The 14044-nt window shown below is 40.0% G+C and overlaps 1 protein-coding gene across 6 annotated transcripts in view; it reads left to right on the top strand.

Moving 5' to 3' along the window:
• The window catches only part of ldb1b (LIM-domain binding 1b), a 28695-nt gene that overhangs the window by 8888 nt on the left and 5763 nt on the right, over positions 1-14044 (top strand). For 2 of the 6 annotated variants that reach the window (XM_041983036.1, XM_041983034.1), the window contains exons 2-5: positions 11649-11751; positions 13275-13319; positions 13495-13570; positions 13658-13760. In XM_041983036.1, the coding sequence (XP_041838970.1) occupies positions 11732-11751; positions 13275-13319; positions 13495-13570; positions 13658-13760 (244 nt within the window). In that variant the 5' untranslated portion in view covers positions 11649-11731. Of the gene's footprint in view, positions 1-6430; positions 6541-9280; positions 9377-9396; positions 9640-10672; positions 10696-11648; positions 11752-13274; positions 13320-13494; positions 13571-13657; positions 13761-14044 lie in introns of those variants that run through there. The other 4 variants (XM_041983032.1, XM_041983033.1, XM_041983035.1 and 1 more) reach the window with 4 other exon arrangements.

Below are 14044 nucleotides of genomic sequence, written 5' to 3' on the forward strand. Positions count from 1 at the left end.
CAGACTTTTTCTTAAGTCAGTGGGAGGTCAGTGAGTGCACACGAGAGGCAGCGAGGTTGATACTAACCTTGTCTTCACTATTTTCACTATTTTCTGTTGTATAATTTCACATCTACATCCACTTTTCTCTTCCTTCAGGATGGAGGTTAAGTATCAACAATATTTGGATTCAGTTTGCAGATTTATAACAAAACACTTGAAGTTTAACAACAGCTGCTTCTGGGAGCTCAGGCACAGGCAGTCATATCAAGGGAGTAATATCCATCATGTGCACCACCATACTGAAAGGAGTGAGACATCTGGTAAACAGAAGTTGTGTTTGCGTGTTGAGCTAACAGACAATTCCTCTTATTTTATTGACTTTTATCAGACAGAAGAGGAAAGAACAAGAGAAGAGGAATAAAGGTCTAGAAATAAACTTTGAACTACTGAGCCTTCGGCAATATATTATTAAGTGTTACAGCGATTCATGTAGCACTACTTAAAGGACGTGTAGGACATGAAATATAATCCTGTAGCTGAAAATGTATTCATAAGCATGATAGATGTACTCTGATTCCACAGTTGTGTAATATTTAACAGCAGGAGAGGAGGAAGTGAGTATGGCAGAGTTGTATATGAGCTGCTCTGTGTGAAGGGTTCTGTATCACCCTAAGGTGGCCTCCTCTCTTTCCTCCTGCCTCCCAGGCCACAGTGGCCACATTGGTCAGCCCTCAAACAGCCAGCATGTGTATAAAAAATTTTAGCCAACCACTCATCGGGGATCATATTTCCCTCAATGCCAGTCTCAACTTCAGACATGAAAAAGAAGGAACATTAACTGGCCCCATGTTTCTGCTGCTGTTTGGAAACATTTAATCTCACAGAGTATGTTGAAGGTGGATAGTTTAGGAGGAGCAAACTGAGAAACAACGTCTGCTTATCCTGTTTGTACAGTTGGAACTGGCAGACTGATGCTTAAGGTGGATAGTGTAGGAAAGAGCTGGCACTGTGATCGAACCAAACAAGATAACGATTTGGAAATATTGTGCACACAATAGTTTTCATGTGTGTCTATTTTCATATGTGTTTTCAATCTCTGTGCAGTGCGCCGTGCTACAGAGGCAAATGCTGCCACCTCAGCCGTTAAACAAGCCTGCACAGCAGAGGCGGGAGCGTTTGTTTAGAACCGGGCCGTAGCTATCTTGCGGTCAGATTGCATACTTAATCAACGTGGTCATGGAAATTTCCAAAAAAGACATATGACTGCACTCTTGTGCGCTCCACTGTTGCTCTCATATTGTTCTCTCTGGTGTTCCCCTTTCTTTGTTGCCTGTCTGCTTTTACCATGCTTTATTTTTGTTTGTTTTCTGTTAACTGAAAAAAGTTCATGACATACAGCTGCTCTTATAAACAACTGATGTGAAAATCTGGATATTTTCTTAGCAAGTAACATTTTAGGTAAGGGATGTTATGCTTTCTCATGCACGTTTGGATGCTTTTAACAATGTGTGTCAATAATAAAACTTCACCTACTGATAAATATTTGAGTAACTGAAATCCAATGTAATCACTGCCTCCAAATATGTAACAATATCTCCATTCATTCATGTTGCCTCCAGATGAATCTAAAGCTTGACCTTTCAGCAATGCAGGTTAATTTGCACACTGTCTGCCCAGTTGGTGCCTTTCTACTGTCTTTATACATTTTAAACAAAACATAGAGCTTTGAGAGGGATGGTGCAAGCTGACTGTGATAAAGTATAAAATTAGAGAATCTGTCTTTAGTCGTTTTCCTTCTCCCGTGTTTACATTCCAGAGCCGTGTTCAACACAGAAGGATCCTCCCCCTTCTTGTGTGGGCTCTGAGTATGTGTGTATGTCCATGCACACAGCATGTGCCCCAACATGTGGGTGATATAAACACATGGGTAGACTGAGTGGGAATAACTTCACAAAATTAAGTTATTGTACAGTCAGCTCTGTGAAACTTCAGATGTTTTGTACTTCGAGGTCAATCAGACTCTTCATTGACCTACCCAGACCTTACAGTATGAGCCTCCCTACCTCCCCTCTGCACACCATTTTTCACTCCGCAGTGTGTATATACCTTCATCTTTCCTTCCCCACTCTCCCCCCTCTTTCTCTTTGACTCCTCTGATTGCTAGCGTATGTTGGCTGGCTGGCTGGATGAGGGGAGGAATGAAAGGAGGATGGGGAGGAAGGGAAAGGGAGTGAGGGAGGAGAGAAGGGGGGAAGGGACTGTGCCCTCTCATGCAGAGAGTCACATGGTGTCCCTGATTGGAGGAAAATGAGTAAAGACTGCAGCCCTGGCTGAAATGGCAACAGACAAAAAAGCACAAAGGCTGAGCTGTTTAAAAACGGGTTGCACAACAAGAGAGCCTGAAGAGAAGGAGGAGGGTGTGACAGAGGGGAAGAGAGAGGGAGTGAGCAGACACTGAGGAAAGATGTGGATTAAGAGAGGAAGAGGAGGAGGAGGGAAGGCTGTGAGGAAGAGAAAGCAGGAGAGAGGTGATGAAGAGGGGGGGGGGCAGTGAGCAGAAGAGCCAAGAAAAAATAGGCAAGTGGGAGATGAGCACTGTAGGAGCGCAGGAGGAGCGGGAGGGAGTCAGAGAGGGTGAGACAGAGAGTGAGGAAGAAATCAGACTGTGTTTCTATGTTTTCTGCAAGGCTGAGCACTGACGTGATTGGCTGAAGGGGGGGTGGAGGGGGTGAGTTGGGGGGGGTGGCAGACCTGACTCTGAGATCAGAGACAGACAAAATGGCTCCCAGAGAACAGAGAATGCAGCATCAGGGCACTGTCATCTCCACTCACACAGCTGTCAGCTGACGCCAGCCGCCAACACACACACAATCACACACACACACATCTGTCACACATACACAAATATATGCTACTCTTAAAAGTGTGTGTGTGTGTGTGCGTGTGTGTGTGTGTGTGTGTGTGTGGTGGGAGAGCAGAATGTTTGAGATGATGGACAATAATCCTAAGTTGCTATAACACATCCATGATTTTCTATGCACTTTTTTCCTAAAACATTTTTAACACCAAACTGTCTCACGGCTGAGCCTTTTTCTAATTTAATCCTGACATCCATCGACATGTGACACACATGATACTGAACTTCCCTTGTTGCAGTGTGTCTGTTTTTGTCTGCTAGAGAAAATCCTGAGTAGGGAATTCACACAGTGGTTGAGAAAATATTGTGTGACAGGATGAAAACAAACACACTGACTCACTGTGGCCACTAGAGGGTGCTGCCATCAAAGGACAGCCTCAGCTTTTAGGTCAGTTAAGAGTCTGCTTCCACAATGATGCATAATGAAGTCATAACAGGAAAAACACATGGGAAGGGGAAGCAGATATGCAGAACAAAAGTAATTTACATAGTGTTTTATTTGTAATGCACAGCTGTGATTTCTGCTCTTTAATGTAATGGTGCTTGTATTTGATATTGCAAATAAGCTGCTTTGAACACAGAGTTTTTTTTTAAGTAGTGATCAGATTCAGATAATCGCAGTTAGAAAGAATAGCTCTTTCAAGTTACTAAAATAATCTTAAAGTATAATATAATTGTCATGATGTAAAAATAAGCATCTGTTAGAGTTGTACTATGTATTATGCTGAATGCTTTTTCCATTCTTTAGTTACACATAATCCTTTATGATAATATTCAGGTAGGTGTATTTTAGACATAATAAAATTCTAATGCAGGGTCAGTCAAGGTGCTTAGATATTCATTTAAAAGTCTAATTTTGTCTATTAACGTACAGTTTTTAAATATAACTTATATTCTAAAACAAACTAGGAGAGCAATTTCTAAGTAATGGCATTTTCTGCTAATATTTGTGTGCTGCCTGTCCAAAAACAAAAGTCACCACCTGGATTTAACTAAGCAAATGGGTATGAGCCTCCTATAGGATAATTACTGCAAGGATGATTATGTTTCAGCTGGCAACAAGTTATTTAAGCCTAACTGATGCAGTGAGCAGCTTGTCATTTATCAAAAGAACTTATCAGAAGATTCATCCCGTGGTCGTGGAAACGTCATTGTGTTTAAAAAAAGTTACTGACAAGTATCAAGCAAAGAAAAGATCTAAGGAGATGACAAAACTAATAAAATTGGGTAAAGAGCTGTCCAACACATTATTAAAAACTGGAAGGATAGTGGGTACCATTGTCTTCAAGGGTGACAAAAATGAATGGTGGTGCTCGGCAATCATTTAAATATTTGGTAAAATAAAATAAAAAACAGTAGAACTGAGGGCTATGTTTAACAATGAAAGTAAGAACATTTCCAAACTCAAAAGAAACTCAAGCAGGTTGGTACTGAACAGCTGTTTAGCCATAAAAAAAAGAAACACTTATTAGAGATGCTACTTGGGGGGGAACTTCAGTTTGCTAGGGAGCATAAAGATTGGACTCTGGAGCAAAGGAAGTCATGTAGTCTGATAAGTCCAGATTTACCCTGTTCCAGAGTGATGGCAGCATCAGGGTAAGAAAATAGGCAGATGAAGCGATGCAGCCATCATGCCTAGTGTTGACTGTACAAGCCTGTGGGGGCAGTATTATGATTATGAAGATTATTATGAGTATTATGAAGATGCTGCACTTGGTTAGGTGTAGGTTCAGCAATGTTATATGTCCATAGAATGAGGTCATCTGACTACCTACATATACTGAATAACCAGATTATTCCACCAATGGATTTTGTCTTCCCTGATGGTACGGCCATATTCCAAGATGACAATGCCAGGATTTGTCGGACTCAAACAGACATCATTTGCATATATGGACTGGTCGCCACAGAGTCCAGACCAGAACTTTGTTGAGTTGGAAAAAGCTTTGCATAGTTTTTGTTTGTTTTTTTTTTTTTGTTTGTTTTTTGTTTGTTTTTTTTACCCAAAATAGCTAGTATTGAAAGTGAAACAAGCAACTCTTAAGGTGGAAAAACTTTCTGAAAAACACCAGAGCATCATGAGTGGCAAAAAGGATAGTCTAGTATATTCTTAGAAATACCAAATACCAAGGTTCAGTAGTATTTATTGATGTTTTGACAGACAGATGTAACAGAATAAATATGAAATTAAGAACTCGGCGAATAACTGTTTGCTCAGATTAAGCCAAATGCATCAAATCTGGCTAAATGGTGGTTCTCACCACAGATGGACAAAGACCCAAACACACTGCTGAAGTAAGCCGGAAGTTTTTGAAGGACGTGACCAGCAGTTGCCGATCTGATCACATGATCTCAACACAACAGGTTCAAAACAGCTGTAAAATAAGCAAAGTTTCCCAGACAGAGGAAACATATTCGTTTTGGTGATAAACATCATTCCAGACTTCAAATAGTTGACCTATTTTACATATAGTTATGTTAATTTATCCAGAATATATTTATCTATGTATTGTGTTGGTTTTTTTCCTTTCAAATAAGTTAATTTCTCTTTCCTTTTCCTTTTTTTTTACACTGGTGTCATCATATTGCTCCGCCTTGCCTTTAACTAATTTGACAACAGGCACCCTTCTGTTGTTACTGACTTAGGTGAGGGCATGTTTACCTCTTTTACATATGAGTATTCATCTTATTTCAGTACAATTCAGGTTGCTGTGTTTTGCATATAGGACAATCAATAAAGTGTTCTGTATCGCAGCAGTTTTGCTAAAGTTAAGTTATTCTGATTCACAGCCACAGATCTAAAGTGCTGAGTTCCTTATTGTTCCGCAAAAAAGAACAGCTTGTTTTTGGGATTTTTTTTTTTTTTTTTTTTTTATCAAACCTGAATATGACATAAGGATCGCTGTCCCTCCATCTGATCTAATAATTAGAGTAAAGATGCCTAATGTAATCTGCCAAATTTATTAAAATCTGGCTGACAGAGAATGATGAAGAGCTCCCTGGAGACGTGTAGTTGGTTTCCATGTGGAGAAGTGGGATTTTCTGTGCTAAAGATGTGTTAAAAGTATTTACTACAACAAAGTAATAAAAATCAATAAATGGCAGGCTTTTTATTACATTTGGGGAAGAAAATATAGTGACTGCAATCTTTTAGAGCAGGAGTGGTTATGTTTCCTGTTTGGAGGGGAGGAAACAGGGGAAAAAAAACAACACTTAACTGATGGCAGCGAGGAATGATTTAGTCAGGACTTCTTTTGCTGCCACAGCTCCATGAAACTGTCCTCAGATCAGTTTTTGAGAGTGTGTTGAGGGAAGGGTGATGGGGACGGTTGTTATCAGAACTCAGGCAGATGCGTGTGTCGTTCGGTTTCCTGTTGACAAGTCGAAATGGCATGCTGCACACATTTGCACATGTGCACGTTCACACACATTAACACCCAGTAACAGGCACGCACACACAGACCGTGGGCATCCTTCTTTCCCCTCCTTGTGCCCCTGAGCCTGACAGTCTGGACATGGGAGATATCACAGAGAGGGAGAGGCATGAAAACAGAGACTTTGAGTTAGATCAGTGTATAGCTGTGAAAGTGCTGTTGTAAGTGACTAAATGGCGATGTCAGAGCAGCTTGAATCTGAGGGAGGTAAGTTTTTCTTACTGACCTTTTTCTTTATTTTTTGTTTAGCAACTAAATCTCTGAGGTGCAAAATAAAAAAAGATATATATTGATGTAAAGAGGAATACAGAATAAGTTCAGTCCATTCCACATTTTGCTGAATTGTTGAAGGTGAATTTAAACAGGTAGCTTAGTGAAAACACACTGAGCACTTGAGCCGGTTATTCAGCACCAAGAGGTGCCAGTTTTAATCACTTCACATACATGGATTTGGGGTTTTAGGTGTGAATGTGCAACTGGAGGTTGGAAAATGAGGCTAGCTGGTGAAATGAAGGTTAGGCAGCTGTGTGTGCCCACATGTGTGTGCGTACCTCATTGCTTGGGGTGCTGGTTAAAGATAAGGCCTGACTTACGCCTGAGAGCGAAGGAGACGGTGTATGTAAGCCCTTCAAGCCTTATCCTGACACACCTCCCACCCCCACTCCCACCCCTCCTCTCCATCACCCAACCCACACATACACACATTCACATTGGGGATTAACCCCGTCATGTACCATTTCAATGGGTGAGCTTTGGAGACACACACACACACAGGATTAACGCTTGTGTGTCCATTTCCATGGATGTTTCTTAGCCTCTCTGGTTGTGTCAGCATTGACTGCTTGTGTTGCCATGGTGACAGGGGCCAGTGAATGTAAGATAGGCAAATCCACATAAGTCACCCACAACAGACACTCTAAGCTACTATTGACTACACCTCCCCCTGGTGCTAACACACAAAGATGCTGCCAAAAGACTGACTGGAGACTCGTGAGCTGTGAAGTGCTCATGAAACAGGCTTACTATGGTCAGAGCAACATACATAAACTCAGCCCGGGCATCTTTGCCGCTGGTCGGGTGAGAGACAGGCCTTAGAGTAGATTATCCTCTCTACATGTCTGGCTCTAAGAAACACTTCTCCATTCTTCAGATTTCCTGCATCAGTGTCTGCAAAGAACTCCAATTTTGAGTTGCTGTCTTCATCTTACAGGTATAAGTGGAGTTTAGGTCTGAGATTGTTGATTGAGGGGAATAAAATTTATTTTTGTTGTCACAAGGCTGAAAAAATATAGAATGGACATAGTAGGAAAGAGAAATTATACTATGATAGGTTTTTACCGATGTCCTTGCTTTCTCAGAAATGCCAGAATATTGTAAGATATTGTGGCAAAGTTTGATGTCAAAACCCACAGTTAAGTTTATCCAATACAGTTGAGGGCACTGACTCTAATACAGACTAAATATTTGCTTTCATTTTGCTAATTATTTTTCTCTCCCTCATTTTAAGTGCAAATATGCAGTTATAAATGTGAAATATTTAACTTTTATATATTTTTTTCTGTTGCACAATTTCTTTTGAATAAGAACATAAATAACTTGAACTATCATGTGATGAAGTTCATTTTAAAAATGTAAACATTTAAAAACATCTAAATTCCTCAGCTGCAACATCGAAGCAAAAACAGCACTCTTTAATAATATCTATAGAAAACCTTAAAGCACATTTTGGAAAATACATAGAAATGATTCTCCCCTCTGTAAATGTGGACTACATATGTTTCTTTTCAAACAGACTAAGACTTGTGCATATATGCACCATTTCAACATGAACATAAAACCAGTTAAAATTAATGTCATGATACTATTCCCTTATTACTAGTCACCACCTGTATAGTTGTGCAGCACTCTCAGTCAAAGCCTGACCACAGAGCGGCTCATAACAGCAGCTTAATTTGTGACTAAATCATTTATGAATCATGTTTTCACTTTCTGTTTACATGCTTGATGTATAAATTGGGCTCATCTTCATCCTTGTGGCTGCAGCCTCCTTGGCTATTCAGCTGGAGGAGAATGTACTTTAGAAGTAGAAAGATTTGTTTTTCTTTTCATCATTGGCATGAAATGATGTGTCAGTATTTTTCTCCTTTAAGAGTAGATGTTGTATATTAGATATACACAATATGTGTGTATAAATAAAAATTACAACCACATGCATAAATCAAATCTAACCTCTGATGTCAGTACACTAGCCAGCTTGTTCTTTTTATATCCCAACTTTGGCCATATGGGTGAGATCTCGCTGGCTGTGATCTGAATATCTGATTATAATTTGAAGCGATTTAAGCAGATTTAGAGGCCTGTTGGATTCTCCTTTTGGCTTAACATCAGTGTGTGTGTGTGTGTGTATGTGTGTGTAACTATATGTGTGTATGTGCAGACCAAAAGAATAAGGGAGAGATTCCCAGTGTTTGTGGATTTACTGGTCCACACTGGAGATGGTTCAGTGTTAAAACTCTAATACACAATTAATACTAAACAGCCCCAGTCTGTTATCTTTCTGTGAAAGTTTTAAGATCTTAATCTGCTTTTGACTGATCAGGCTGCTACATCAGCTGTGTTTGCACCACACTGACTGAGCCCAGAGTATAGTGACTATAACCAGAGACTTCGTGGCTGTCACTGTCTCAGTTCAGCTGTTCGTAGCAAGTTGATGTGCACTAATTAAGCAAACATGGAAACTACTTTGCAGTCAGCACGACCTTTGTTTCCACGCACATTTCCAGTCGGTTGCATTAGGCCAATTCTCATCTGTGTCAGTTACAAGGAAGGGATGGGATGCAGGGAGGAGGAAGGGAAAAATGCTTACCAGACAACCTTTATGTGCAGTTGTGCATTAGTGGGGGTAGGAGGAGGAGAAGGGGGAGAGGGTGGCTAGCGGTGTTGGACTGAGGAGAGAGGAGCAAATACATTGCAGACGGAAAGGAGGAGGAGGAGGGCCTACAGCTATTGTTCATGTCCTCCCGTGAACAAAGGGCTCATCGGGGTCCGTATGTAAACCCACAGCAGGCTACAGCCCACTGACAAGGCCTCATGCGGGACTAAACATAAACGATCCACTCCCGCGATCTAGGCCTTATTCCGTTCTAGTCCCTGTTTAAGGAGATTTTTATTGATCCTGTTCGAAGGGGACGTATTGTGTGGGTACGTTGCGTCCAGCGGGCCTATCCGTTTTTACGCACAGAGCGTACACACGGGCTATCATCACGGATCTGTAAACATCAATTTTTTTATTGGACTTCTTTGCAGGTAACGAGTCGCTTTTCCCAAAGAAACAAAATACGATTGTAATATATTACTGCAGTGGGAATTGAATATAGTTAACGAACACACGGGGTTGTTGTGTATTGTGCTTTTTATGTCGTTTCTAGCTGAAAGGGGATTTAACGCTGAAGCGTTAGCAAGAAGGCTAAAAGCTAACTGGATTCTAGTTTTTGGCTTGTTAACGTTAGCGTGCTCTACAGGCCTACGAGGCAGTGTTGTACAGTGCCTGTGTCTTCGTGGTTAAGATGTCAAGGTTAAATTTCTTTTTGAATATATATATTTACTCGAGTATTTAGTTTGTTTTAACTTATTGTCGGCTGGTATTTAGTTGCAAAGATCACCCACTTTCCGAAATAATTTAGCTGACGTTTCAGCTTAGCTTGTTGCTAAATGCTAGCAGTATTCGGTAGCTGTCTTTCTAATTGCCTTTGTAGCGAAGCGGCTTCACTGTGATATGCTTCGGCTGTTAAAGTTAAACAAAATGGAGATGTGAAAACTGAATTTTAAATGTGGCGTAAATAGTTAAATGAGTGATTTGCTTAAAACTCTAATGTGGGTTTTTGGTTCAGTATAAACTAGGTTTCGGTTATCGACACTTGTCCCTCCTGGCAACCTTGGTGGAAGTCAGAAGAGGCTTGAATCCAAAACCACGACAGTTTATTATTAAGTTATAAAGACTTTGTTATACCGCATACAACATATTAGTGTCAGAAGATGGAGAAAATAAATATCTAGTGCTTTCGGCATCCATACCACCACACAAACACACACTAAAGTTTAGCTGGCCAACTCAAACCAAGAGGATATCAACATGTACAATGTATATGTATCTAGAGAGCTGTGTTTGCTTGTAAAGGAGAGGAACATGATTCCCCGTGGAGGAAGTGAATTCCAGCTGATGCGATTGTGACTGTCATTAACCGCTAACTGGAGAGGAGCTGAGCTAATGGAGCTCTCAACAACTAATGGACACATAACCATCGATTATTTATTTATTTATCAATCTGTTGGCGCATCCAGCCCAAAGTATAGTGTTTCAAGGTAAACAGCTCGTTTCTGCTTTAAGAGAGGGCAAGCCTTCAAAAGGATGAGTGCTGTAAAGCTTCTTTTTTCTGTTGAAGATGGAAAATCACGTTTTAATGATCTGTACTTATCTTTATTATTTATTTACCTTTAGGTCTTTTACTGCTTTCAATAGCTGACACGGAGTGTGTGATACACACAGATGAGACCTACTAGAAATTGAGCATACTGGGATGTAATTCCTCTTTTTTTTTAATTATATATGTGTTTTTATTTTAAAGTGAGCTTGAAATATAAAAGCTTTTACATTTTAAATTGATTTTTGGCACACCAACCTGATATGTCATTATTAGCTTTAGAGTGAGTTAGGTAGAGCTCTGGTTTTCCATCTGACGATCAGTTTATCTTTATGCTGTGTTTACCATAAAGTGATAAAACAGCATTGCAATAATGTTTGTAATTACTAAAAAAAAGAAAAAAAAGGGGGGCCGGGTAACAAGCTGATCGCTGGTTATCAGTATTTCTTTTATTAGTACATGTGGTGTTATATGTTGAATATGCAATGACAGGGCAGAGGGACATTGAGGAGGGGGGTTCTCACTATGGTGACTATGGGGATCATGACCTGTAGGCCGCCACGCCTGGATGGCCTTTACAAGAGAGCTGGGCAATTAGAGTACAATCAGAATTGGAGCTGTTTGTGTCTGAGGCATCACTCTGTTTGACGAGTGTGCTTGGGGAGTGTGTGTTGTCTGCTGCTGTTTGATATTTACAAGTTATTTTAAGAGTTGTTGAGTGTAGCAGTTTCTGTAAGAGAGAAACAGGAAGTGTCCGGATGCTTTACATCATTCATCCAACATAACTTAGTGGAATAATTTGCTATTGACTGGCACTCCTCAGATCTATCTACTTAAAAATCTTTACATGAAATTAGAAAATTTACATTTATATTTTACCTGTATCTCTTCCAGGCTGTTCCTCCAAGTCATTCAAGCTGTACTCCCCCAAGGAGCCCCCCAACGGTAGCACTTTTCCCCCTTTCCACCCCGGCACCATGCTGGACAGAGACGTGGGGTGAGTTTTATATCTGCTTTTTGTTAGTATTTTAGTGGAATAGGATGCTCTCCAAGCAGTTTTTTAAGCTTCTACACCATTGTGTATTATTCAGTGTAGTTTGTATAGATGCTTCTAATATCACAACTTCTGCTGCTACAAGTTGTTTTTTTTTTTTTTTTTTTATCAATCCAGTGTTAGTTTAGTTGGTGGTCCAGTAAGTCAAAGAGTGCAAGCTTTAACAGGCAATTGGTAAAACAATTGCTTAGATTAAAAGAAAAAAAACACACAGCAACTTATTCAGAATATAATCATCCTGGGATGTGTTAAGTTTTATGAGCTTTATCTGTAATTTCTGATGTAATAATTTACCAAAAAACTCATTAGGATGAGTTGTTTGGTAAAAATGGGATGTTTCCAGCATATGTTTTACTAATAAGAGCTTGAGGTAAAATCTATGTACACTCATGGTAGTGCTGTGCCACCATAAATGTACCTTTTTCAATGTCAGTTTTCAGATTGGGGTGCTAAATATAAAACTTTTGTGTTTATGTGTATGGTTGGTGTTTGTGTGTAAGTGTGTCAATAGTTGAAAGTGGTAACAAACTGTCACAAGTTTAATCTTCCACCCTTTGATGAAAGGATCCCATGGAATTTAATGCACTCTGAGGGTGCATTCACGGCAGGATGGTCCGCTAGATTTGGTCCGATTGGGGACTCAGTTCAGTTAAGGGGTGCAGTATTCTTCCAGACTGAGACTGCGTTCATGCTACACTTCTCAAACAAACTGGACCTTTTAAATAACTTGTTCTACTCTTTACATCAAGAATTACTGAAGGAGAAGACTTACAGCACTCCTGTCATAACTTTTACTGAATTCTTCCACGTCTGACTGCAAGCCATTTCTCCCGTCCAGAGCCACCTATTGCCCCACACGTACACTTTTTTGGTTTTGTTTACCTGCGATGCCGTGCGCTGAACCCACAAATAACTTTGTTTTTTAATCTGCTTCCTGTATTTTGTCCACGTGAAATGGACCAAGACCTACATTTGGAGGTGGACTGAGTCTGCTTCTTTGATTCGAATCAGAATTCTTTTGTACATTCACAATACCCCAAACGAAGCAGAGTTTCAGAGCAAACGGACTAGGATTCAAATCAAAAGAGCTGGTGTGAGTGCACCCTAATTTCGTTCTACCACCACCCATCATCCAGCCAAATATCTTCTGAGCTGGAGTAATTAATCTGAAAACTTTTGCCCAGTTTTATGGCAAAAGTCTTTACTGCTGAAATTGGCGTGCATAGCTGTTGGAGGTTAGAGGTTATTTTCTGCAGAAGTGTTTACTTCATAAGTTCTTTCTGCAGTAAGTGACATGAATGCAGTTTGCAGCTGTGTATGTGAGAAGTGTTATTATCTGTGACTTCACTGTATCATCCAATTTGTACCATGTTTGGCTTGTGCCCCAAAAGACAGACCCACTCCTGGAGAGGGGCATATTGACAGTAAGCTGAATATAATATTCTCTCTGTCTCATATTTCTCCAGTCCCACTCCAATGTATCCGCCCACATACCTGGAGCCAGGAATAGGGTAAGATTTCATTTATCTCTGCCTAGTGTAAAAATTTAGGTCATGAGAAGTTAGTTTTTTCTTTTCACTAACTAAATCAATAACTTTATAATCTATTATTTACATATCTTGGATCTTCTTGACCACTCCTCTCACAAATGCCCTGTTTTCTTTCTGTTTTTCTGTGGATATCCAGGAGGCACACACCATATGGCAACCAGACAGACTACAGAATATTTGAGCTCAACAAACGGCTACAGAACTGGACCGAGGTTTGTTTGCACACACAGTCCTATGAACGGATGCACAGACAGTCCAGTTATTGTGTATTTTATTATTTTCTTCTCCTCACCCTGCAGGAATGTGACAACCTGTGGTGGGATGCATTTACTACGGAGTTCTTTGAAGATGATGCTATGCTGACCATTACTTTCTGTCTTGAAGATGGACCCAAACGCTACAGTAAGAAACAAAGTTGATATAGTCCCGTGCGGACTGTATATGATCAGCTTATATCTCCCTGCAGAGTTTGAAATTAGTGTATCCTAGTGGTAGATAAATAATTATAAATTACAGTCATACCTCAGTCATAAATTTTGAGGTTAATTATGTTGTTTCTGTAAAGTGACACAGTCAGGTGTCTAAATGTAGTCAAATATGGCATTATTTTGTTTATAGAGTTTAGAAAGTTTCAGCCTGATTAATTTTTTTCAGTTCCTGCCAATGACAGATGTGACAAAAAGCCA

The sequence above is a fragment of the Melanotaenia boesemani genome, chromosome 4 (assembly GCF_017639745.1).
Source record: "Melanotaenia boesemani isolate fMelBoe1 chromosome 4, fMelBoe1.pri, whole genome shotgun sequence".
In the NCBI taxonomy this organism is placed as follows: Eukaryota; Metazoa; Chordata; class Actinopteri; order Atheriniformes; family Melanotaeniidae; genus Melanotaenia; species Melanotaenia boesemani.